The sequence below is a fragment of the Ahaetulla prasina genome, chromosome 5 (genome assembly GCF_028640845.1).
Source record: "Ahaetulla prasina isolate Xishuangbanna chromosome 5, ASM2864084v1, whole genome shotgun sequence".
NCBI classification, from domain to species: domain Eukaryota; kingdom Metazoa; phylum Chordata; class Lepidosauria; order Squamata; family Colubridae; genus Ahaetulla; species Ahaetulla prasina.
This window is the reverse complement of record NC_080543.1, coordinates 4877298-4904562: the sequence shown is the minus strand read 5'-3', so window position 1 is coordinate 4904562 and position 27265 is coordinate 4877298. Positions and strand designations below refer to the sequence as shown.

General features: G+C 45.6%; 1 protein-coding gene across 11 annotated transcripts in view; it reads left to right on the top strand.

The window, feature by feature from the left end:
- Positions 1-13465, top strand: part of EMSY (EMSY transcriptional repressor, BRCA2 interacting) — a 51976-nt gene extending 38511 nt beyond the window's left edge. For all 11 annotated transcript variants that reach the window (XM_058185968.1, XM_058185967.1, XM_058185964.1 and 8 more), the window contains 6 exons: positions 1773-1928; positions 3416-3475; positions 4817-4971; positions 7060-7602; positions 9507-9989; positions 11742-13465. In XM_058185968.1, the coding sequence (XP_058041951.1) occupies positions 1773-1928; positions 3416-3475; positions 4817-4971; positions 7060-7602; positions 9507-9989; positions 11742-11933 (1589 nt within the window). In that variant the 3' untranslated portion in view covers positions 11934-13465. The remainder of the gene's footprint in view (positions 1-1772; positions 1929-3415; positions 3476-4816; positions 4972-7059; positions 7603-9506; positions 9990-11741) is intronic.
- The last annotated feature ends 13800 nt before the right edge of the window (positions 13466-27265 follow it).

Sequence of the window (27265 nt, the reverse complement as noted above, 5' to 3'; positions counted from 1 at the left end):
TATTATCAGACCTGGTTGGATTTGTGATGCCACTTCCCATTATTTCCTTGTTAGGATTTCGGGCAAGCCTGTGAGCTTCAGTGTTAACTCTAGAAGGTTGGGCAGATGCCTTCAAGTTAATCAGTTGCTGTTCTGTCCCCCCTCGCCTCCGTCCGAGCGATGGCTTAATTAGCCGGCACTATCAGCTCTGGCAGCAAACTAGCGAGCGTATGCCAAGTGTCTCTGTTATCTCCCTCGACGCCGATGAGTCACCCAGGAACAAACAGTACTTCAGCTCTTAGTTAAGCAGTTGATTTGCCTGCTATGAAGAGGCATAGCAGCCCTCGCTGCTTTTATATCCTGTGGGGTGTGGCTCCATGACTCAGCGCTTCCTAGGCCTGCCCCACCCCTGTTTCTGTTGTTCCCTCCTCTCCTGCCTACAAAACCTAGGGTCCAGCCAGGCCTGATTGCCATCAGCTGGGTCTGGAGGCGTGGCTTCCAAAGTCCCTTCCAATCCTAAGGGTCTATGACTCTATGATCTCCCAAGTAACTCTAGGAGTCTATAACTCTATGTTCTCCAAGGTCCCTTCCAATCCAAAGAATCAATGATCCTATCCTCTTTAAAGTCCCTTCCAGCCCTAGACGTCTATGGTTCTGTGATCATATATGATCATATATATATATGTTTGTATGTATGTATGTATATATATATATCTCCCATTGGACAAGAGCACCAGCATATCCCATTGGCATAAGAGCACCAGCGTGCCTACTGCCCCTGTCCTAATGTTCCCTTTAATTGTATTCATTTTATGTATTCAATTCATGCTTATACTTATATATATTATCTAATACATTCTTGACAAATAAATAAATAAAAATAAAAATAAAAGGTCCCTTCCAACTCTTGGAATCTATGCTTCTGTCACCTCCAAGATCCCTTCCAACCAGTGGTGAAATTCAATTTTTTTTACTGCCAGTTTTGTGGACGTGGCTTGGTGGGCGTGGTGTGGCTTGGTGGGCGTGGCAGGGGAAGGATACTGCAAAATCTCCATTCCCACCCCACACGGGCCAGCCGGAGGTGGTATTTGCCGGTTCTCCGAACTGCTCAAAATTTCCGCTACCGGTTCTCCAGAACCTGCTGGATTTCACCCCTAGGGTAGGGCTTACATTAATGAGCATCCTGAAAAATGCTTATTTTCCAGTTGGGTCTTATTTTCAGGGAAACAGGGTGAGAACCATCGAGTTGGCCACTAGAAACCCAAGAGTGGACTAAGAGGAGCTTCAACAGGGCTAGTCTTATATTCCCAGTGCCCCAACCCTATCCATCCAATGGATTTTCTGAACTGTTCATTGGCCGTCCAGTTGGGTTGGAGCAGTGGTCTCCAACCTTGGCAACTTTAAGACTTGTGGACTTCAACTCCCAGAATTCCTCAGCCAGCAAAGCTGGCTGGGGAATTCTGGGAGTTGAAGTCCACAAGTCTTAAAGTTGCCAAGGTTGGAGACCCCTGGGTTGGAGGACTTCTTCCAGCCTAGTGGTTTGAAGAATCCTTGAAACAAAATAAAGACAGGAGTGTCCTTCGGGCATGGTGTCTCCCCCACCACCACCCAAAAAAATCAAGATAGCAGATCACAATGATACATTCGGCACACCGCCCGTGTTTTAGATGCGTTGTGGCCGCCATCTTGACTTTGTGGAGCACACCTTGGGGACAACCCCTGTAGACAATCAACATCCCCCCCCCCAACTTCCAGGCCTGTTACTTCACCCCCCTTCGTTTTTGCCGCCACAGTCAAAGAGAAGTTGGAAACCAAGCCTCGCCAGGCTACCATCGACCTCAGCCAAATGGCCGTCCCGATCCAGATGACCCAGGAGAAGCAGCATTCTCCCGAAAGTCCGTCAATTGCCGTGGTTGAATCCGAGCTGGTGGCAGAATACATCACCACTGGTGAGTCTCTGCGGGAGACGGGCGCGCGAGAAGACCCCCGCCAGGTGGCTTTCAAGTGGTCTGTCTGCATGCAAACAATTATTATTATTATTATTATTATTATTATTATTATTATTATTATTATTATTATTATTATTATTATTATTATTTCTATACCGCCCCTCTCCCAAAGGACTCGGGGTGGTTTACAGCCAGCTAAAAACAACAGTAAATAATACAATGTACAATTAAAACCAATTTTAAAAAACCTATTCAATTTGGCCCATAATATAAAAATACATAAAAAACCATATAAAACCCCATTAAAATTAATAATACTAATGGTATTATGCCAGCCCTGCTCAGAAGAATAAATACGTCTTCAGCTCACGGCGAAAGGTCCGGAGGTCCGAAAGTTGTCGAAGTCCTGGGGGAAGCTCATTCCAGAGGGTAGGTGCCCCCACAGAGAAGGCCCTCCCCCTGGGGGTCGCCAGCCGACATTGTTTGGCTGACGGCACCCTGAGGAGTCCCTCCCTGTGGGAGGGCACAGGTCGGTGGGAGGCTATTGGTGGCAGTAGGCGGTCCCGTAAATAACCTGATCCTAAGCCATGGAGCGCTTTAAAGGTGGTAACCAACACCTTGAATTGCACCCAGAAGATCACAGGTAGCCAGTGCAGCTTGCGCAGGAGAGGTGTTATATGGGAGCCACGAGTGGCTCCCTCTATCACCCGCGCAGCCGCATTTTGGACCAACTGGAGCCTCCGGATGCCCTTCAAGGGGAACCCCATGTAGAGAGCATTGCAAAGAGGAAAGAAGGAGATCCCCTCACCTGGATCCACTTACCTGTCCCTTTGGCTCCCGGTATCAGAACTTCAGAGGTTTGAGATGGGGTAGAAGTCCTTCCAAACAGAATAAAGCTTTCGGAAGGTCTCCTTTGCCATTAGAAAGGATAGATAGATGTGTTTTTTTTCTCCTCTATTTGATCTGCTGTCAAATCCAAAAGTTTCTGACTAGCAGACCCACCAACAAACCGTCAGGAGAAAGTCTGGTAGCACCTTCATTAAAAAAAAAAAAAAGTATATGGAAAATAATGTGGAGGTGTACCACAAATGTGGTACATTTCACTCTTAAGTCCGTTTTTTCATGTGTCTCTTAGCAAACTGTGAGAGTTTTACAGAATTGGTGATTTTTTTTTTATCATAGATTGATTGATTTATTGGTGGGAGAGAGAGTGAGGGAGAAAGAGTGAAGGAGAAAGAGAGAGAAAGAGAAAGGGAGGAGAGAGAGAGAGAAAGAGAGAAAGAGTGAAGGAGAAAGAGATGGAGAGGGAGAAATAGAGAGAGAAAGGGAGGGAGGCAGAGAGATAAAGTGAGAGAGGGAAAGAGAGAGTGTATCCCTGGTTCGGGTTGCAATGCTCTCCAGTCTAGGACACCTGGTTTGGAAACAGCTGCTAATGAGCTGCACCGCTTGCTTCCTCTCTTAATTCTAATCCTTTTGTCAATCTGCAGACTCTGGAAGGCTTCACTGTGTTCCTTCGCATTCAGAGGAGTATCTTCAGAACCACATTGGTTAGATATTTTATTTTTATGTTACAGACGAGGGATTAAGAGATGTTGTGGGGGTTGGGTTGGGTTGGGTTGGATTAGGTTGAGTTGGGTTGGTTGAGTTGGGTTGGATTGAGTTAGGCTGGATTGGGTTGGATTGAGTGAAGTTGGGCTGGGTTGAGATAGGTTGTTGGGTTGGATTGAATTAGGTTGGGTTGAGTTGGGTTGGGTTGAGAAGTTGGCTTGGTTTGACTAGGATTGGGTTGGGTTGGGTTGGTTGAATTAAGTTGGCTTGAATTGGCTGGGATTGAGTTGGGTTGGATTGAATTAGGTTGGGTTTTGGATTGGATTGGGTTGAGTTAAGTTGGCTTGGCTTGGCTTGAATTGGTTTGGTTTGGTTCAGTTAAGGTGCCTTGGCTTGGGTTGAATTAGGTTGGGTTGGGTTGGGTTGAATTAGGTTGGGTTGATTGAGTTAAATTGGCTTGGCTTGGCTGGGCTGGGCTGGGCTGGGCTGGGCTGGGTTGGGTTGGGTTGGGTTGGGTTGGGTTGGGTTGGGTTGGGTTGGATTGGCAAAAATACTGATATTGACAACTCTGGGAGGCAGATTCACTCATGCATTGTCTGAAGGACCTCAATGACAGCATTGTCTGTTCCTCCTAACAGTTGCTACTATCAGGATAACTTTATGTTAGAAGAGACCCGAAAGTTGCAATCACTTTTTGCCTCTCTGGGCCAAGATGGGTAACATGGCTTGAAATTGGCCCGGAACTATAAGAGAACCAGGTTAATGTCCCTTAATCACGACATCAAAGCTGCTCTCTTATAGAATTTTATACTGTCTTACTTCTGTAACAAGGCTAACCCTGTTGGCAGATGCAATCAGAGGCACTTTAGATCAGGGGTCTCCAACCTTGGCAACTTTAAGACTTGTGGACTTCAATTCCCAGAGCTCCTCAGTTTTGCTAGCTGGGGAACTCTGGGAGTTGAAGTCCACAAGTCTTAAAGTTGCCAAGGTTGGAGTCTCCTGCTTTAGAGGTTTTCTGTCCCATCCCCTTCCATTCTTTTATTATTCCCTCTCTTGAACATCTGTTTCAGGCATCTTCTCCCTTTCATCTATGCTGTATTTGACTTCAAGCCATTCAACCAGGCAGGTGTCTACTTAGCAATGTTTCTCAACTTTGCCACATTAAAATGGGTGGACTTCATCTCCCAGAATGCTGTCTCTCACCATGCTGTCCGGGGAATTCTGGGAGTTGAAGTCCACCCATCTTCAAGCAATCAAGGTTGAGAAACTCTGCTTGACGGTGTTCCTTAAATGAGTGACTTCTAACTGCCCTTTTCATTTTCTTCTCCTTCTTCTTCCAGTGAGCCACCGGTCCCAGTCCCACCAGCCATCCTCCGAGCCCCACCGGACGTTGCTTCAACACGTGGCCCAATCCCAGACGGCGACGCAAACCTCGGTCGTGGTGAAATCCATCCCCACCTCTTCTGCCGGCGCCATCACGCACATTATGCAGCAGGTGGGCTGTGTTCCATGGAAGGTTGACGGACTTGCCGGCATTGAACAAGTGTCTGGGGTATTACCGTGTGCGGTTGGTTGTTTTCTTGCAGACATTTCATTACCAAACTAGGTGATCTCATCAGTGCTGAAAGGAGGTGGGGTTTGCTCTCTTCATTACCGAACTAAGTAACATCACCAGGGCTAGAAGAGACTGGGGCTTAATCCTCTACAAGCAAGCTACCTGTATATAAACCAAAGACTTAAACTTAACTTTATTGTCACTTTGAATGTACACTAATCGACATACATTAAAATGAAACGTCATTGCATACAGTTCACAAAATAAATAAATACATACATACATACATTATTATTATTATTATTATTATTTATTATATTTGTATACCGCCCATCTCCCGAAGGACTCAGGGCGGTTCACAGTCAAAAAACAACAGAAAACATATAATAGATAAAAAACAGCTAAAAGAATAGATAGTTAAATTCAATTGATGCTCTAACTTTTAAATACAAATTTAAAACCCCATTTAAACCCCTTTTTAAAAAATCCCAATTTAAAACTACATTCAAGCTAGTCCTGCTCTTCGAAACAGCAACGTCTTCAGCTCGCAGCGGAAGGACTTGAGATCGGGGAGTTGACGAAGCCCCAGAGGGAGCTCGTTCCAGAGGGAGCTCGTTCCACATACATACATACATACATACAAAATTACACATATACTCACATATATTATATGACACAACATAGAGAAACAACATAGTTTAATCTGGATGTATACATGTATATGGCAAGAAAAATGAATCTTGCAAGTTTCCCAGACAGAAGGCCTAGGGAAAAAAGCTGTTAAAGAATCTGCTAGAAATACTTTGAAACCTCCTCCCAGAAGGGAGCGACAGAAACAGACCATAAAGTGGGTGTGTGGGATCTCTAACAAGGCTTTGAGTTCTAAGCACATAGCGCTCATAAGCAGTATCTTGAATAACAGGAAGCGAGCCTCCTATAATCTCCACTGTCCTCACCACTCTCTGTAGGGACTTTCTGTCTGAGGCGCTGCGGCCACCAAACCAAACAGGGATGCAGTTTGTTAAAACTCTCTCAATCGTGCCTCTGTAAAAAAGTGGCCAGGAGGAAGATATGCTCTCCTCATCCGATGCAGGAAATGCAGGCGTTGGTTTGCACGCTTCACTGAGGATGACGTGTGGAGAGACCAGTTCAGATTGGTAGTTATCTGCACCTCCAGATACTTAATACTGTTGACCCCCCCTTCAGCTGCATCCTTGATCCTGAGTGGAGTATGACCATGCAGGCTCCCTCTAAAATCAAAGACCAAACCCCACTCCCCTTTCTGCACTGATGAGGTTACCTAGTTTGGTAATGAAACGTCTCCACAAGAAAGCAACCAAGGTCAGAGAGCATCAAGGACCCCTTAGATCACGTTGGGCCAAGGGATTTGATTACACCTATCCATTAGCCCCACCAGTGAGGTTCTAGGGCAGGGGTCTCCAACCTTGGCAACTTTAAGACTTGTGGACTTCAACTCCCAGAGTTCCTCAGCGTGGCTGAGGAACTCTGGGAGTTGAAGTCCACAAGTCTTAAAGTTGCCAAGGTTGGAGACCTCTATTCTAAGGTATGCTGGCTACAAATGATCCGAATGGTAAATGAGAAAATTCTCAGGACTCCAGGATGGTTCAAACCAGTGGTTACTACCGGTTCTGTGGGCGTGGCTTAGTATGGTGGTAATGTGACTGGGTGGGCGTGGCTAACTTTTTTTTTTTACTTTTAAAAGCATTTTTTCTACAACCTCTTCGGCCGAAGTGGGAAAAATGCTTTTAAAAGGCTCTGGCGATCCCAGCTGAGCCGCGCGATCATCAGAGGCTTTTTTTTTTCTTTTAAAAGTAAAAAAAAAACAAAAAACCTCTGATGATCGCGCGGCTCAGCTGGGCATCGGGGGGGCAGGGATTTTTGCTACCAGTTCTCCGAACCACCCGCCACCATCGCTATCGGATCAGGCGATCCGATCCGAACCGGGAGCATTTCAGCGCTGGTTCAAACCCTACTTTCGATCGGTGTCTTCTCTCTCCTGCCTCCCAGGCCTTGAGCAGTCACACGGCTTTCACCAAGCACAGCGAGCAGCTGGGCACCGAGGAAGGGGAAGTAGAAGACACCCTGGACCCGCAGACCGGGCTCTTCTACCGGTCGGCCCTGACCCAGGTGCAAAAACAGCAGAAGCTGAGCCAAGCCCAACTGGAACAAACCCAACTTCAAGTCAAGACCTTGCAGTGCTTCCAAGCCAAGCAGAAGCAGACCATCCACCTCCAGACGGAGCAGCTGGCCGCCAAGCTGCCCCAGCTGCCCCAACTCTCCATCCGGCACCAGAAACTCGCTCCCCTCCAGCAAGATCTGGGCGTCGCCAAGCTGGACTTGCAGCAGGCTGGCGCCCCTTCCATCACCCGCGAGAGGCAGCTGCCCACTTTGGTCGCCCAACCCCAACAGACTGTGGTTCAGGTGCTGGCGGTCAAAACCACCCAGCAGCTGCCTAAACTTCAGCAGGCTCCCACAGCGCAGAAGATCTACGTCCAGCCCCACAGCCAGCTGCAGCTCCCTGCTGCGCCCGAGAAGCAGCCCACAAGCCAGGTGAGACCCACGAGAGGACAGGGGGCGGGAAATGTGGACCCAGGGCTATGACCTGGCGCTCGAATCCCACCTTGGCTTATTTGGAAGTGTGCTGCCCCCACTCACCCCCACGTCAGGGTTGGTGTTGTGTCCTCCTCGCCTCCGTCCGAACGATGGCTTAATTAGCCGGCTCTTATCAACTCTGGCAGCAAAAGAATCAGCGTCTGCCAAGAGCCCTCGATAGCTGCCAAGACGCTGGTGAGTCACAACCTTCAGCTCTAGTCAATCCGTGGATTTGCCTGATACAAAGAGACACACCAGCTCTTGCTGCCATTTATATCCTGTGGGGTGTGGCTCCATGACTCAGCACTTCTTAGGCCTGCCCCACCCCTGCTGTTGTTCCCGCCTCTCCTGCCTACGAAACCTGGGATTGAGCCAAGCCTGATTGCTGTCAGCTGGGTCTGCAGGCGTGGCCTGGGGGGGGAAAGAGTCAGGAGAAGGAGGCCTCGCTTGGCCTCCTTCTGGCTCCTGGAGCTGATCCAGGGAAGCCGGTGCTCCCGAGGTAAGTCCTGATGGCCCTTCCCCCTCACTGTCCAAGTCACTTTCTGGCAGGGGGCCCGGTTCCGAGTCACTTTCTGGCATGGGGCCAGGTTCGGGGGCTGGAGCCACAACAGTTGGTGTCGAGAGCTTTATTCAGTCTGTTTCCCCCAACAGTTCTCTTTCGGGTTTTCAGCTAAACTATGACTCATAGTTACGACGGTCGCAGTGTCCCAGGAAGTCACACGATCCCCTTTGGCGACCTTCTGACAAGCAAAGTCAATGGGGAAACCAGACTCACTTAACAACCCGTTTTGCTAATTCAACAGCCGCAGCGATGCTGCTTAACAACCGTGGCAAGAAAGGTTGCGAAATGGGGCAAAATTTGCTTAACAACTGTCTCATTTAGCAACATAAACATTGGGCTCAATTATGGTCGGAATTCGAGGACTACCTGTAATTTACTTACGTACGAGTAATCTATCCAACCTAAAAAGATAGAAGATAAAATGTGTGTATAATGTGTATACCGCGCACAAAATGTGCATGTGTACACAAAATGTGTGTACACACACCAGACACTCCATGGGTTCGCCCTGACGACCTCCGCATTCACTTAATGACTGTGGCATTCTCATCATCGTCGTCTTTTTTTTTTTGCAATTTTTTTTTATTTTTTACAAACATAATAGTAAAAAACATTACTGTGAACAGGTTGTCAGTCAGGTACATCCTTAAACCTATTTCAAATTTCATACTCTATACAATATATTTCCTTCTCCTTCGTTCAAATTAATAATTATTGCACATCTCTAGTAAAAATTGTGTTCCATGCCATTAAAGTTTAAATGAAGTCTAGTCCCCATATTTAAATTCCCCAAAACCTCATTAATAATTCTTCTATTAATTTCTTCAATTCCACAAATTTAAACATATCTAAATTACTTTTAATCAGAGGTCAGACCATCTAAAAACCCTTTCATAATCGTCATTGTCTTTTAATGACCCCATAATGCTTTGCAGGGTGGAGTCTGGGCAACTGAATGGAGCTGAGTGTTTACTGGCGGGATGCCTTCCTGTCACCGATGAGGAGTTTTGTTCAGCAGATAAATATTCTCAGTCTGCCCAGAGAGAGAAATATCGGCCTCTACCTAGGATCGAACTCACAGCCTCCTGATTGTAACTGTGCCATAACCATGGCAAAAAGCATAAAACGCTTAACACATTTGCACTTAACAATCATTGTGAACATTTTTCACTTAGGTTGTGATGGTCGTTTTGCGACCATCACAACCCAGCAGGCTCCACGACGGGTCGTATCTCGAGGACTAGCTATGATGTGAATTTACCCCGCTTGTAACGGTGTGCCATCTCCCTTTGATTTTCAGGTGCACCAGCCCATCATCACCCAAGGATCTTCTGTTACAAAGATCACCTTCGAAGGACATCAGCCCCCCACGGTCTCCAAGGTGACCCCTCCCCTCCCGACGCTGTTTCCCGGCCAGCTGGCCACCAAGACGGCCGTGGCGGACATTTTGAAGATGTCCATGATGGAGGCCCAGATCGAGCCGAGCGCCGGAGGCGATGCTGCACGCAAGACCTGCCCCCCGGCCCGCCCTCCGGGCGAGGCAGACCCGACCCCCACCTCCCTGTTGAAGGCAGCCCCGGGAGGGGCACCCGCATTGGGAACGGCTTCCGTCTTGCAGCAGGTGAAAACCTTGGACTCGAACTCAAGCCCTCCTGGCACGGGGCTGCCTCTCCAGGAGAGGAAGCTGAACCCCCCGGCTCCCCCCACCGCCAGCCAATTCATCCGGATCCAGAACGTCATGGCCCCCAAAGCCGAGGAACTGGCGGCTGAAATCCTGATCCAGGTAAGGCAGGAACGGGGCCCTTTGGCTCCGGAGTGTTCCGCCGATCTCTTGTGTTTTGTTTTGTTATTTTATTTTGTTTTTAATATTTTTTTAAATTTCATTTTATTATTTATATTTTATTTTATAGTTTACCGTGTTTCCCCGAAAATAAGACCGAGTCTAGGTCACTAGGTCACTAGGACAGGGGTCTGCAAACTTGGCTCTTTTAAGACTTGTGGACTTCAACTCCCAGAATTCCTGCACCAGGAAAGCTGGGAGTTGAAGTCCACAGGTCTTAAAGTGGCCAAGGTTGGAGACCCCTGCTTGAAGATCTCTGGACTTCCATTCCCAGAATTCCCAGCTTTGCTGGCTGAGGAACTCTGGGAGTTGGAAATCCACAAGTCTTAAAAGAGCCAAGTTTGCAGACTCCTGCACTAGGGCATCGTTTTCTAGTTAGGTCTTATTTTGGGGAAAATACAGTACTAAATGCACCCTGACAGTCTTAACTGGGGCTTATTTTGGGGGTAGGGCTTATATTATGAGCATCCTGAAAAACCATGCTAGGATTTATTTTTCAGTCAGGTCTTATTTTCAGGGAAATGGTATTTTATTACTTTATTTCTTTTATTCTATTTTCTGTTTTTTTTTTATTTTGAATTTATTTGATGTATATCCCGCCTGTATTGTTTTTACAAGTACCTTAAGGTAATGAACGTAGCCAGCATACCTCCTTTCTCCAGTTTTTCCCATAACACCCAACTCTTACGTAGTAGGTTGGGCTGAGAGAGACGGGTTAATCCAAAATTACCCACCTAGTTTTCGTGGCTAAGGCGGGACTAGAACTCACAGTCTCCTGGTGATTGGCCCAAGGTCATCCAGCAGGTGGGATTAGGACCCTCAGTCTCCTGGTGATTGGCCCAGAGTCACACAGCTGACTTTCATGGCTAGGATAGAAATAGAAGTGAATGGTCTCTTGCTTTCTAGCCCAGCGCCTTAACCACTAGACCAGTAATGGTTAACCTTTTTGGTGTTATGTGCCCAAAGTGCATGTGTGCTAATGCACACATGCATGCACGAAACCCCCCCCCCAAAATGCAATGCGAGTGAACTCTGCGCATGCGCCCCGCCTCCCATGTGCCCCATTTTGGCTTTCAGGTTGGTGCAGGAGGCTTCATTGTACGGTTTTGCCGCCAGACCCCTTATTCTAGAGCAGTGGTTCTCAACCTGTGGGTTGCGACCCCGTTGGGGGTCGAATGACTATTTGCCAGGGGTCGCCTAAGACCATCGGAAATATGGGAAGTATACTTGCGAGTCGAAGAATCGCGCTGCAATGGTTGACTCCACAAGCCAGCTGCAGGCTCTTCAAATCGCTAGCCGAATTTGGCTTTAGGCGCGATGAATTAAAAAAGAGAGAAATCTTTGCTCTGATGTCTCCCTCTCAAGCCAGCTGCAATCACTCCCAACCGCTAGCCTAAACTGGCTTCAGGCGCGATAAACTTAATAGGGGAGGAGTCTCCGCTTTAATGCCTCCGTCCTCAAGGCAATCGCAAGCAGTTCAGATTGCTAGCCAATATGGCTTCAGGCGCGATAAATTCAAAAGGAAAATAATTTTACGGTTGGGGTCGCCACATCGTGGGGAATTGTATTAAAGAAGTTGCCACATCGTGGGGAATAGTATTAAATGGGTCGCAGCACCATAAAGGTTGAGAACCACTGTTCTAGAGGGTTCTTTTGCCCAAAGGCTTCCTAATGTAATTTCGTCCCTCTTTCCAGACAATCCCGCAGTATTCGGTGGCCTGCCATTCCACCTCCAACGTGGTAGTCGAGCCCAGCGGCCTTCTGGAGATGAACAACTTCACCAGTCAACGTCTCGACGAGGAAGACACCGTCATGGAACAGGACATGGACAGCAGCAACGAAGACGGGACGGAGCCCAGCCCGATGCAGAGTTCGGAACAGACCTAGCGCGTTTCGGAGGCTGCGACGCACTTTAAGGCAACCGCCGAAGGCCTGCCTGGCTGTTGGTATCCCGGAAAGCTCTTATGTCGGTTGTCAGAAGCACTTTGTCTATCCGAGGTCTTCGAACAGGCCGACATCCAGCCTTGTTCCCGGCGACAGTATTGGCGAGACCGGGATCGCAAAACGGTTTGGGCAAGCGAGGCCTCACATCCGGTCTGAGGCAACCTGGCGACAGTAGAATGTATTTTCATTGAAGGCAAGAAAGCAAAAAGGACATGCAGTGATTTTTTAATTATTATTATTATTATTATATTATTATTATTATTTCCCATTATGGTATATTGAAGTTTCGTTTGCTACGACGTTCTGGATTTTCTATTGAAATATTGTGGTGTTTTTTTAAAAAAAGAAACAATGGCCACCGAGCGAACCTTCTTTATTCTCTCCCGAAGCCACAAAACGGAGTTTGCCGGTGAACGCATTTTCCTCACAACGAGCGATTTTGTTTTAAAGGCCTCGCTTGTTTCTCTTAAAACCAATCACAGGGAGCGTTCAGACATGCTGTTTTACGCAGGGAGGGAGAAGCAGAGAAAAATGCTGCTTCTCATTTTTTGGTTTCGAAGTCAATCTCAAAATATTAGCCTTTAAAATAAAACGGAAATCAATTTTGAAATATTAGCCTTCAAAACAAAACGGAAGTCGATTTCAAAATATCATCCTTTAAAACAAAACGGAAGTCGATTTCAAAATATCATCTTTTAAAACAAGACGGAAGTCGATTTCAAAATATTTAGCCTTTAAAACAAAACACACGGTCCCAAAAATCTCAAATTTTGGATGCCACACTCGATGCTTGTCTTCCCTTAATTTTCACAGGTTATTATTTTTTTCCCCTCTTTTTATGAACCACAGAGGAAACTTTTCACAAAGCCCCGTATTAAACCTGCTTTTATTTATCGAGAATATTTCAATTTCCCACTCCTGGTCTGTATAACAGAGCCAGGACCAGTTCGGTATCTTTTTATTTTTAAGCTGTGAAACGAGAATTGGTCTAACGTTGGAGGACATCGGACGTCTGAGATGAGAATTCGGGTGCGAGCGTAAAGATTCGGACTCGTCTTTACTTCTTTAAAGGCATTTTTTTAAAAAAAAAGAAAAGAAAGAAAAACAACCACACAATTTTTCATACAATTGACGCGGGAGACTTTAAAAATGTACATTTTGGCCTTTTTAATAATTTTGTTTGGACTGTATTTAAATCCTTCGAATGAATAGTTTTAGTTTGCACAGGAAATAACATTGGGAGTTTTACCGCGACTCAAAAGCCCAGGTTAAAAAGAAAACAAGGAAAAACAAAAACGAAAACAAATCTTAATAATGAAGACACCGCTTTTATACAGAGGTGTGTGTGTGTGTGTGTGTGTGTGTGTGTGTTTATGTGAGAGGGAGAGCAAGAGAATGTGTAGCCACACAAAAACTGTACATAGGAAGTTTTTATCGCTTTTGTATAGATTTCATTATAAATAAGCATTTTACGATTTTTGGAAGCTATCTTGTATATAACTACCCTTCCGCTGAACTGCTGTTTGTTTTATTCGGCTCGGTTCTCGTTCTGATCTTTTTTTTTCTCCCCTCGTTCTGTTTGGGGGTTTTCTTTTTTTTTGTTCGTTTTGTTCGTTTGTTCGTTCGTTTCGGTGCTGAAGGACTACTTTAAGTAGGCGCTTCTCGACAGCTCTAATACGATTTTGTGTCGATATTTTTATATTGTGATTTTAGTGTTTTGTATAATTAAACCACCAGTAGACAGAATGCGCCACTGGCTGAAGTTTGAAACCCCCCCTCCCAAAAAAAAAAAAAATTCTGTTTGAAGTGTCATGTCTTGGTTCTCGCTGCAGAGGGCGCCGTTGGATGGGCTTCGCTGCCTCTCGCTCTGATACAAATTCAGATATAAAACCTTGCAGAATATTCTTTTTTTTTTTCTTTCCTTTGAAGTGATTTCTAGCTGCTGCTGCTTAAAGTCCTGGAAATGATTTCGTGTCTCTTAAAGATCACCAAGGCGCCTGCGTTGGTTGCAAAATTGCTTTTGAGTCCAATTCAAGGGACGTGGTGGCTAAGACGCTGAGCTGGTCGATCGAAAGGTCGGCAGTTCAGTGGTTCGAATCCCTAGTGCTGCCGTGTAACGGGGTGAGCTCCCGTGACTTGCCCCAGTTTCTGCCAACCTAGCAGTTCGAAAGCAGGTTAAAAAAATGCAAGTAGAAAAATAGGGACCACCTTTGGTGGGAAGGGAACAGCGTTCCGTGCGCCTTTGGCGTTGAGTCATGCCGGCCACATGACCACGGAGACATCTTCGGACAGCGCTGGCTCTTCGGCTTTGAAACGGAGATGAGCACCGCCCCCTAGAGTCGGGAACGACTAGCACATATTGGTAATTTACCTTTACCAATTCAAAGCCATGAAAGCCATTCATGGCAAAGGACCAGGTTTATTTATTTATTGAAGAAAATGTATATAGTGCTCGACGTTAACCGCCCAGAGTTTTGGTTACTAAACGGGACAGTAGTTAAGTGAATTTTGCCCTGTTTTGCAACTTTTCTTGCCCCGGTTGTTTAAAGTGAATCGCCGCCGTTGTTCAGTTAGCAAGACGGTCGTTAAAGCAAAATCTGGCTTTTCCGTCGACATGGCTTGTCGGAAGGTCGCCAGAGGGGATTGAATGACCACGGGATGCTGCAACAACCGTCGTAACTACGAGTCGGTTGCCAAGCGTCTGAATTTCGATTACGTGACCATGGGGATGCTGCAACGGTTGCAAGTGTGAAAAATGGCCATCAATCACTTTTTTCGGTGCCGTTGTAACTTCGAACAGTCACTCAACGAACTGCTGTAAATTGGGAACTACCTATAGTCCAGGATTGGAAGGAACTGCAGGGCCTGCTCTGCAGAGGTCCGTTGCTACCATGTGTCTACCAGAGGAAGGTCTCTCTATAACTTCGAACGACCACAAGGCAAACTGTTGTAACTCAAAGACTGCTTGTCATCCACTCTTAGAAAAGCTGACGTCAGAGGCGTAGAAAACAGGGGTCTCCAACCCTGGCAACTTTAAGATTTATGGATTTATGGATTTCAACTCCCAGAGTTCAAAGGGGCCTCTGTGGCTCAGACTGCTAATGCAGTCTGTTATTAACAGCAGCTGCCTGCAATTACTGCAGGTTCTAGTCCCACCAGGCCCAAGGTTGACTCAGCCTCCCATCCTTTATAAGGTAGGTAAAATGAGGACCCAGATTGTTGGGGGCAATAAGTTGAGTTTGTATGTAAATATACAAATAGAATGAAGACTATTGCTAGTGTAAGCCGCCCTGAGTCTTCGGAGAAGGGCGGGATATAAATGCAAATTAAAAAAAAACTCAACTCAGCTTTGCTGATTGAGGATCTCTGGGACTTGATCTCTGGGATCTCTTAAAGTTGCCAAGGTTGAGGTATTCTGGGAGTTGAGGTCCACAAGTCTTAAAAGTTGCCAAGGTTGAGGATCTCTGGGAGTTGAAGTCCACAAGTCCTAAAGTTGCCAAGGTTGAGGAATTCTGGGCATTGGAAGTCCACGAGTCTTAAAAGTTGCCAAGGTTGAGGAATTCTGGGTGTTGAAGTCCACAAGTCTTAAAGTTGCCAAGGTTGAGGAATTCTGGGCGTTGAAGTCCACAAGTCTTAAAGTTGCCAAGATTGAGGAATTCTGGGCGTTGAAGTCCACCAGTTTTAAAGTTGCCAAGGTTGGAGACCCCTGGCATAGGTTACAGACGAGGCGAGGAGATTATCTGATCACGAACAGCAGCTGTCGACTGTAAAACAACGTATTTATAAAAGGCAAAAAAACCGGGGGCCCAACAGCTGGCTGGCTTCTGCCAAAACATGTCTTCTGTCTGGAAGCTGATTTGGTTTTAAGCCGAAGCACAAACTCTGGCACAAGCACAGATTAGTAGTTGGGTAACTTCACGGTTAAGCCAAGAAAGCTGGGAAGAAAACTCTCCCACATCTGTAGTTTTCAGATTGTTTTCCAAAAGGCTTCCCCCTCCCCGCCCCCCGAAATGTAGGACTTTTTCTTCATCCAGATGATCGGTCATGGTGGATCAGCTGTCCAGAAAGTACATAGACCATATAATCATAGGGTGGAAAGGGACTTGGAGATCTTCCAGTCCAACCCCCTGCTCAAGCACAATAAAAAGGAAAAGATTTCCTTGTCCAGTTGCGTCCGACTTTAGGACACGGTGCTCACCTCCGTTTCTTGGCCGAGAGCCAGCGTTGTCAGAAGACATTTTCCGTGGTCAGGTGGCCAGCATGACTATATGCCAAAAATGCACGAAAAACTGTGACCTTCCCACCAGAGTGGTACCTATTGATCTACTTGCATTTACATGCTTTCAAACTGCTAGGTGGGCAGGAGCTGGAACAAGGAACGGAAATTCAATAAATACTAAATACTAAACTCACCCCCGTTGCGTTGTGCTCGGGTCTCGAACCTTGACTGTCGGCTTTACAGCTACCAAAACCAGGATCTTTAACCACTGAGCCATCACACCACTTTTACTTTTTAACTGCGAGGTGGGCAGGAGCTGGAGCAAGGGACGGGGGCTCACCCCCCTCAATGAGCGCTCGGGACTCAAACTTCAACTGTCAACTTTCCAACTGACAAGCTCAGCATCTTAACCGCTCAGGCATCGCCCCCCCCCCTTCCTGCTCAAGCAGGAAACCCTATAGCAGTGAAGGCTAACCTTTTTGCCATCGCATGCCAAAAGTGAGGGGAGCGCGGGGGGCGTGCCCACACCCGTAATTAAATGTACCATGCACCCGCGACCCACCGCGCTCGCCCTGCTTTTGGCACACGATGGCCCGGTAGGCCCGTTTTTCGCCCTCCCCAGGCCCCAGGTTTTCTTGGGGCAAAAATGGCCTTCCCCACTGCCCCGGAGGCCCTCCAGAGGCCCGAATCGGAATCCTGTTTCCTGACTTCCGGTGGGCCCGAAAGACTTGAAAATCAGCTAGCTGGCACACCGGAGCTGAGCTAGAGCAACGCTCACATGCCCATCAATATGGCTCCACATGCCATCGGTTCGCCATCACGACCCTATAGCATTTCAGACAAATGGCTGTCCAATCTCTTCCTAAAGACCTCCAGTACAACTTCTGGAGTCAACTTCCATTCTACTGGTTATTTTTTGTCGCTGTTAGGAAGTTTCTCCTTAATTGCAGGTTGCTTCTCTCCTTGATGAGTTTCCATCCATTGTTTCTCATCCTGCCTTCTGGTACTTTGAGGAACAGGTTGACTCCCCTCTTTTCTGTGACAGCCCCTCAAATATTGGAAGTCTGCTATATTATGTCTCCCCTCACTCTTCCCTTCGTCAGGCTAAACCTTACCTTAGCCGTTCGTCATACGATTTAGCCCCCAGTCCCGACACTCCGTCAGGTTTCCTGTCTAAGCAAGGGGGTTGGACTAGAACGGGTGTCAGCAACCTGCAGCTCCAGAGCCGCACGTGGCTCTTTGGGCCCTCTGTTGTGTCTCCCTGTAGGTCAGCGGTTCTCAATCTGTGGGTCGCGACCCCGTTGGGGGTCGAATGACGATTTGCCTGGGGTCGCCTAAGACCATCGGAAATATGGGAAGTATACTTGCGAGTCGAAGAATCGCGCTCCAATGGTTGACTCCACAAGCCAGCTGCAGGCTCTTCAAATCGCTAGCCGAATTCGGCTTCAGGCGCGATGAATTAAAAAAAGAGAGAAATCTTTGCTCTGATGTCTCCCTCTCAAGCCAGCTGCAATCACTCCCAATCGCTAGCCTAACCTGGCTTCAGGCGCCATAAACTTAATAGGGGAGGAGTCTCCGCTTTAATGCCTCCGTCCTCAAGGCAATCGCAAGCAGTTCAGATCGCTAGCCAATACGGCTTCAGGCGCGATCAATTCAAAACGAAAATAATTTTACGGTTGGGGTCACCACATCGTGGGGAATTGCATTAAAGGGGTCGCAGCACTATAAAGGTTGAGAACCACTGCTGTAGGTGATCCCACCACGGGCTGGCCCTGCCCCTGCCCCTCCCCTCCCAGTCACTCCTCCTGAGTGCAACCTGAGGGCAACTGCGCGGGATGGAGAAGCGGCCAGGGCAGAGACAGAGATACAAAGAAGTGGGGGGGGGGGGAGAGAAGGCAGGGAGGGAGGAAAGAGAGAAAAATGTCAAAAGGGTTTTGTGGTTCCCAGGTGTTTTTTAACAATCGGTTCTCTGTCCTAAAGACTGACTGGGTAGGTGTGGCTAGGGGGGGTGTCATGTGACTGGTCGAACATTGAGTTGGCCACACCCACCCAGGTTTTGTGGCTCCCGATGTTTTCTTTTCTGTGGGAAATGGGTCCAAATGGCTCTTTGAGTGTTTAAGGTTGCAGACCCCTGGATTAGGAGACCTCCAAGGTCCCTTCCAACTCTGTTATTCTATTCCATTCCATTTCATTCCATTCTATTCTATATTCTATTCCTATTATCTATTCTATTCTATTCTATTCTACATTCTGTTCTGTTTTATTCAATTCCATTCCATTCAATTCTTCTCTTCTTTTTTCTCTTCTCTTCTCTTCTCTTCTACATTCTGTTCTGTTTTATTCAATTCCATTCCATTCCATTCCATTCTTCTCTTCTTTTTTCTCTTCTCTTCTCTTCTCTTCTCTTCTCTTCTCTTCTCTTCTATTCTACATTCTGTTCTGTTTTATTCAATTCCATTCCATTCAATTCTTCTCTATTCTGTTCTATCCTATTCTGCATTCTGTTCTGTTTTATTCAATTCCATTCCATTCTTCTCTTCTCTTCTCTTCTCTTCTACATTCTGTTCTGTTTTATTCAATTCAATTCCATTCCATTCTTCTCTTCTTTTTTCTCTTCTCTTCTCTTCTCTTCTCTTCTATTCTACATTCTGTTCTGTTTTATTCAATTCCATTCCATTCAATTCTTCTCTATTCTGTTCTATCCTATTCTGCATTCTGTTCTGTTTTATTCAATTCCATTCCATTCCATTCTTCTCTTCTCTTCTCTTTTCTCTTCTTTTCTCTTCTACATTCTGTTCTATTCTATTCTATTCTATTCTAGTCCAGTCCAGTCCAGTCCAGTCCAGTTTTCTCTTCTCCTCTCCTCTATTCTATTCTATTCCATTCTTCTATTCTATTCTATTCTTTCTCGCTCTTAAAGCAAGAGACCCATCTTAAGCTGCAATATGCTTCCACAAAGCTGCTCCTTCTGGTGCTGTGTTTTTGATTATCCTGATTGATAGTTGTGTTTTTCCCCCCCACAAGCCATTCATTCAAAATGAGAAACTTGTCAGAAGAACAAAGCCAAACTCCAGCTGTCCCCCATTTACGTTTTTTTAAAGGCATCATTTAACAGGGGACTGAAGTCTTATACTACGAAGAATTGGGATGACCAGCCAGGCACCAGATCATCAAAGGAGAGGCAGATGACAAGAATCTTGATTACATAGGTGGAGACACTTATATACAATGGGAATATATATAGACCAGGGGTCTCCAATCTTGGCAACTTTAAGACTCCAACTCCCAGAGTTCCTCCGCCAACTTTGCTTAAAGTCTTAAAGTCGCTAAAGTTGGAGACCCTTGATATAGACTAACAGAGTTGGAACCCCCTGCTCAGGCAGGAAACCCTACACCGGTGATGGTGAACCTGTGGCACGCAGAGCCCTCTCTGCAGTCACCCCAGCCCAGCTCCACTGCGTATGTGTGCGCACCTCCCACCGGCTAGCTTGTCTTTGGGTTTGCCGTGCATGCGCAGGGGTTGGAGCGCATGCGGGGGAGGACATACAGACGTGGGGGATGGGATGCATGCAGAGGGGGTAGTGCAGTTTAGTGCAAGAGGCTTTCGAGGCCCAAAACGGGGCACGGGGTGCCCTCGTGGTGCCCCCGTACCCCATTTTGGCTTCCATGTTGGTGCAAAACGGGGACCTCCCCCCATTTTGGGCCTGGAAAACCTGCACCAACCTGGAAGCCAATATGGGGCAGAGCGGGGGCTGGGCGCATGTGCATTTTGGGGGTTTGGGCACACATGCTTCAGTGGTGGGTTGCCCCCAGTTCGGACTGGTTCTATAGAACTGGTAGTAAAACCTGCAGGAGGCTCCACCCACTGACCCAAACGTCATCAAAACTCTTCTGCGCCTGCGCGCAAGCACGATGCAAACCGGTAGGAACGGTAAGTAGAACCCACCCCTGACATGCTTATTGTTTTGTCTCCTTCTCCACTTCAGATCCACGAGCTGGCCTTTAGTCAGTGGATTCACGGCTCTTATCAGTCCTGGCAGAGAAATCGCAGCTGCCTGCCAAAATTCAAACAAATGACACACGTAGCAAGACTTTCAGCTCTTTTTGAAACGGATCAGCTAAACTTTTGCTTCCCGTTCAGTGAGAGCAGTCTCAAAGCTCCTTATATATCCTGTTATATTATATATTATATATATATCCCCTTATATTCCTTTTGATGAGGCCGCCTCTCTAATCTTCTGAAGTGCGGGTCAAGCCAAGTTTGATGATTATTATTATCAGCTGGGTCTGAAGGCGTAGCCTGGGGAAGGGAGGAATCGGGGGATGACGGCCTCATTACGTCCTCCGACTGGTCTGGTTCTGGCTCCTGGAGCCGAGCCAAAGGAATCGGTGCTCCCGAGGTAAGCCTTATCGGCCCTTCCCCCTCACTCTTGGAGTCACTTTCGGGCATGGGGCCAGGTTCGGGGGCTGGAGTCACAACACTTACATTTAAACACGCATACGAGCACTTTGGGCATTCGGCACCAAAAAGGTTAACCATCACTGCCCGATACCATTTCAGATAAAACTGTTGCCCAACATCTTAAAAACCTCCAGCGTTGGAGCATTCGCAATTTCTGGTGGCAAGCGGTTCCACTGATTAATTCTTCTGACTGTCAGGAAACTTCTCCTCAGTTCTAGGTTGCTTCTCTCCTTGAGGAGTTTCCATCCGTCAGTTTCTTGTCCTGCTTTCTGTGGCTTTGGAGAACAGAACAGAATAACAAAAAAGAGTCGGAAGGGAACTTGGAGGTTTTCTAGTCCAACCCCGGAGGCTCTGTACCATTTCAGGCAAATGGTTGTCCAATCTCTTCTTTAAAACCTCTGGTGATGGAGCTATCCACCAATTTCTGGAAGCAATTTTGAACGTTCACTAAATGAACTGTTTTAGAATAGAATAGAATAGAATAGAATAGAATAGAATAGAATAGAATAGAATAGAATAGAATAGAATAGAATAGAATTTTTATTGGCCAAGTGTGATTGGACACACAAGGAATTTGTCTTGGTGCATATGCTCTCAGGGTACATAAAAGAAAAGATACCTTCATCAAGGTACAACATTTACAACACAATTGATGGTCAATATATCAATATAAATCATAAGGATTGCCAGCAACAAGTTATAGTCATACAGTCATAAATGGAAAGAGATTGGTGATGGGAACTATGAAACGATTAATAGTAGTGCAGATTCAGTAAATAGTCTGACAGTGTTGAGGGAATTATTTGTTTAGCAGAGTGATGGCCTTCGGGAAAAAACTGTTCTTGTGTCTAGTTGTTCTAGTGTGCAGTGCTCTATAGCGTCGTTTTGAGGGTAGGAGTTGAAACAGATTATGTCCAGGATGCGAGGGATCTGCAAATATTTTCACGGCCCTCTTCTTGATTCGTGCAGTATACAGGTCCTCCATGGAAGGCAGGTTGGTAGCAATTATTTTTTCTGCAGTTCTAATTATCCTCTGAAGTCTGTGTTTTTCTTGTTGGGTTGCAGAACCGAACCAGACAGTTATAGAGGTGCAAATGACAGACTCAATAATTCCTCTGTAGAACTGGATCAGCAGCTCCTTGGGCAGTTTGAGCTTACTGAGTTGCCGCTCAGTTAAGTCAAGGACAGTTGGAGCAGGGCAGAGAGGAGGGTATCAAGAGGTTAATAAGCAAGTCTCACGCTACCGTCATATATTTATGTCATTTTTGTATTACGGATTCCTTCCTTGGGTTCCAGACCATAAAGTATTTCTTCGCTTTTTCCCTGGAGATACGAACCGGAAACTGAATTTTACACACACACACCCTTCCTCCCCCTGCCCCCCCATGCCCTTTTCTTTGCAGCAAAAGCAGCTTTGCACAACTTTTGCACAATCTGGATGAGAAGCCTTCTTGCTTGGGTCTGTTCTTTAATCAGTTGTTTGCAACAACCCACCCACCCCCACCCCCCTCCCAGTTGTCATTTTAAAATCTCTTCCAAAGCCAACTTAGAATAACAATCAATTCCTTTCTGGGGATTGTTTAGACTGGATATAAATTGAAACCAGGCGTGTTTCAGGCATGTGATTTTTTTCTTTCTTTCTTCCCGTTCACAAAAGGCTCATCCTCCCCCCCTCTCTTCAAACCAGCGTCAATATTTAACGCCAATTTATGGAAGCACGTGAGGCGTTTGTGCAAATGTCTATGAAGATGCATGATCTCAAATCAAAACTCAAAAGGAGTTTTTTTTTCCTCCCATCCCCAGACGCAGCAATGTGCTTTTCCTTTTTATTTTTATTTTTTAAAGAAAGAGGGTCTAAGTCATATTTTTCCAAACTTAAGGGCCCCTTTGAAAAAGACGCCCAGATGTGGAACGTTTTGCAAACCGGCCCTAAAAACTTCTTCTGGCCATAGGCTCAAATCTACAGTAGTAGTGGCCCAAATTGTAGAAACTTTTTGGGGAAAGTGTATTTTCTAAAACTAGCTTAATAACCAGTGGTTGGATTTAACCGATGGAACAAACCGGTTCGCTTAGCACAGCGGTTCTCAACCTGTGGGTCGGGACCCCGTTGGGGGTCGAATGACGATTTGCTAGGGTTCGCCTAAGACCATCGGAAATACGGGAAGTATACTTGCGAGTCGAAGAATCGCGCTCCAATGGTTGACTCCACAAGCCAGCTGCAGGCTCTTCAAATCGCTAGTCGAATTCTGCTTCAGGCGCAATGAATTAAAAAAGAGAGAAATCTTTGCTCTGATGTCTCCCTCTCAAGCCAGCTGCAATCACTCCCAACCGCTAGCCTAATCTGGCTTCAGGCGCCATAAACTTAATAGGGGAGGAGTCTCCGCTTTAATGCCTCCGTCCTCAAGGCAATCGCAAGCAGTTCAGATCTCTAGCCAATACAGCTTCAGGCGCGATAAATTCAAAACGAAAATAATTTTACGGTTGGGGGTCGCCACATCGTGGGGAATTGTATTAAAGGGGTCGCAGCACTATAAAGGTTGAGAACCACTGGCTTAGCACGTGTGCGCCAAACACATGCTCCGTGCACGCAGTACACTTGAAAACAGCTCTAAAATTTAAACTTCAACTGCAGCCCCACTGGGACTCGGCAATCCATTCTGCCCCGCCTATCAGCTGGGCTTCAAAACAAAGGAAATACAGGTCAGTATAGGGCAGGGGTGGGTGCGGTGGGCCCAGCTGATCGTCGGAGCTACAGGTTAGGCCGAACCGGCTGAATCCAACCCCTGCTAATAATGCCACTTTTTTGGGGAATAGTACCATAAAATGATATATCAATGGAAAGATAATTGAATCAAGAATGCAATGCAATAACTTTGATGAAGGATTTGCTAATAGCAGTGTAAAGAAGAAAAGGGAAACGTGGAAAAAACGAGATCTACAAAAATGATCCCCATGTCAGTTCATACTTAGTTAGGAAATCTTTAGCATGAATTAAGGCCTTACAACGCCTTCCCATGGAGTGAGCCAAGTCTTTGAGTTCTGCAGCTGTTCTAATGTGAAACCAAGATTGAATGGTGGCTTCTATTAACTGGGTTTTATTTCTGGATTGCTTCTGACTAACCAGTTTTTTTAGTCGGCTCCATAGATTTTCCATTGGGTGAAGGTCTGGGCTATTCCCAAGACCGTTCCAGCAGTGGAATAAGATTATCTTGCAACTCCCCAAAAAAAGTGATGTTATTAGCCATCAAACCTCAAAAATACACTTTCCCCAAAAAGGTTTCCACAATTTTGGCCACTACTGTAAGATGTATAAATCGGCTTGCAAATGAAACAGTCAAAAAGCACAATAAAAGGTAGGGTTTGTTTTTCTTCCTCAAAATAAAATCGTCTGAAACTGTGGATCGGTTTGTGGAAAAATAAGGGTAGTCCTCGACGCACGACCACAATTGAGCCCAAAATTTCCGTCGCTAAGTGAGACGGGTGAGTTGTGCCCCATTTTGCCATCTTTCTTGCCATGGTTGTTAAGTGAATCGGTGGAGTTGTTAAGTTAGTCACACGGTGGCTAAGTGAATCTGGGCTCGCCCCTTTGACTTTGTTTGTCAGGAGGTGGCAAAAGGGAATTGTGTGACCCCGGGACATTGCAACCATCATAAATACGAATCAGTTGCCAAGCATCTGAACTTTGTAATTCAAGGACTACCTGTTATGTTATTCTATTTTCTATTCTATTATCCTATTCTATTCTATTTCCATTCCTTCTATTCTATTCTACTCTGCTCTGCTCTACTCTATTTTCTATTCTATTCTATTTTCTATTCTATTCTGCTCTGCTCTACTCTATTCTATTCTGTTTTCTATTCTACTCTATTCTATTCTACTCTGCTCTGCTCTACTCTCTATTCTATTCTATTTTCTATTCTATTCTATTCTATTTTCTATTCTATTCTGCTCTGCTCTGCTGTGCTCTTTTCTACTCTATTCTATTGTACTATACTGTTTTCTATTCTGTTTTCTATTCTATTCTATTCTATTCTATTCTATTCTATTCTGTTTTCTATTCTATTCTATTCTATTCTATTCTGCTCTGCTCTGCTCTGCTCTTTTCTACTCTATTCTATTGTACTATACTGTTTTCTATTCTGTTTTCTATTCTACTCTATTCTATTCTATTCTATTCTATTCTGTTTTCTATTCTATTCTATTCTATTCTATTCTATTCTATTCTATTCTATTCTGCTCTGCTCTGCTCTGCTCTTTTCTACTCTATTCTATTGTACTATACTGTTTTCTATTCTGTTTTCTATTCTACTCTATTCTATTCTATTCTATTCTATTTTCTATTCTATTCTATTCTATTCTATTCTGCTCTGCTCTGCTCTGCTCTGCTCTTTTCTACTCTATTCTATTGTACTATACTGTTTTCTATTCTGTTTTCTATTCTACTTTATTCTATTCTATTATTCTATTCTATTCTGTTTTCTATTCTATTCTACTCTGCTCTAGTCTAGTCTATTTCCATTCCATTCCGTATTCTATTCTATTCTATTCTATTCTATTTTCTATTCTATTCTGCTCTGCTCTGCTCTGCTCTTTTCTATTCTATTCTATTGTACTATACTGTTTTCTATTCTATTTTCTATTCTATTATTCTATTCTATTCTATTCTGTTTTCTATTCTATTCTATTCTACTCTGCTCTAGTCTATTCTATTTCCATTCCATTCCGTATTCTATTCTATTCTATTCTATTCCATTCCATTCCATTCCATTCCATTCCATTCTGTATTCTATTCCATTTTCTATTCTGCAATGATTCACTTAACAACGGTGGCAAAACAGTCGTAAAATGAGACAAAATGCCCTCAACAACTGCCTCGCTTACCAACGGAAACTTTTAGGCTCCGTTTTAGTTTGAAAGTCGAGGACTTACCTGTAGACAAGACACACACACACACCCCCAAGTTCACCAGCGCTCTGCCTGGGGGAGGAACTTCCTGTCCTCTTATCCAAATCAAATATTCCTTTGAGCCTCGAGGCCAGAGGCCAGCGCTCACGCGAGGAAGTTGTCCTCCATCCTGTTTCCCAGGCTGGCCACGTTTATTTTGAGATAGGTTTGTTTTTCTCAGATGTTGCATTTCGGAAACCATCGCATACAAGTTCCCCTTCGCCCCTAATTCTTCAGAATAACAAGAGTTGGAAAGGACCTTGGAGGTCTTCTAGCCCAACCTCCTGCCTGCTCAAGAAACCCCATTCTCAGGACATCTGCTGTCCCACTGCTCAGGAAACCTTGTACCACTTCAGACAAACGGTCGTCCATTCTCTTCTTAAAAACTTCCAGTGTTGGAGCAACCACAACTTCTAGTGGCAAGTTGTTCCACTGGTTAATTGTTCTCCCTGCCAGGAAATTTCTTCTCTGTTCTAGGCTGAATCTCTCCTTGATTAGTTTCCATCCGTTGCTTCTTGACCTGCCTTCAGGTGCTTTGGAAAATAATTCGACCTCCCTCTTCTTTGGGGCAGCCCCTCAAATATTGGAAAACTGCTTTTATGTTCCCCCTAGTTCTTCTTTTTATTAAACTAGACAGATCCGATTCTTGCAAACCATTCTTCATGTTTCAACAATAAACTATGGTTAAAGCAAATCGTAAGAAAGGCTGAGCGCCAAAGAATGGAGGCCTTTGAACTCTGGTGCTGGAGAAGACTCCTGCGAGTCCCTTGGACTGCAAGGCGACCCAACCAGTCAGTTCTAGAGGAGATCAACCCTGACTGCTCTTTCGAAGGCCAGATCCTGAAGAGGAAACTCAGATCCTTTGGCCACCTAATGAGAAGGAAGGACTCCCTGGAGAAGAGCCGAATGCTGGGAACGATGGAGGGCAAAAGAAGAAGGCAGAGAACGAGGTGGCTGGATGGAGTCACTGAAGCAGTCGGCGTGAGCTTAAATGGACTCCAGAGGATGGTAGAGGACAGGAAGGTCTGGAGGAACGTTGTCCATGGGGTCGTGATGGGTCGGACACAACTTTGCAACTAACAACAACAACAACAAAAGCAAATCATAGTTTAGCATATGCAAATCCAACCCTTATATTCCCTGGTCAAACTCTTTATGTATAACCAAAACATCGCATATTGCTGTTCAGTTGTTAAGTCATGTCTGACCATCTCATGGACCACAGCATGCCAGGACCCCTTGTCCCCCTGTCCTGCACCCGAAAGAAGGACGAGAAGCAACAGATGGAAACTCACCAAAGAGAGACGCAACCTAGAACTAAGGAGAAATTTCCTGACAGTTGGGAAAAATTAACCGGTGGAACGACTTGCCACCAGAAGTTGTTTGTGCTCCAAAACTGGAAGCTGATCATTTTAAATGCAAACACGGGTAGTATTTGAGCCTAACCTTTCCATGGCTAAGCTAAACAGCTGTGAAGGGACCATCTTATGATCTTATGGTCAAGGACTACCTTTAAGCGCGAGCTCAAGACCTTCTTATTTCATCGAGCAGGGCTGGCCTAATGGGAATTTTAATGGGGTTTTATAGGGTTTTATAGGGTCTTTTATAATTTTGATCTTATTATTTTTAACTTTTAGCCAAATCGAATTA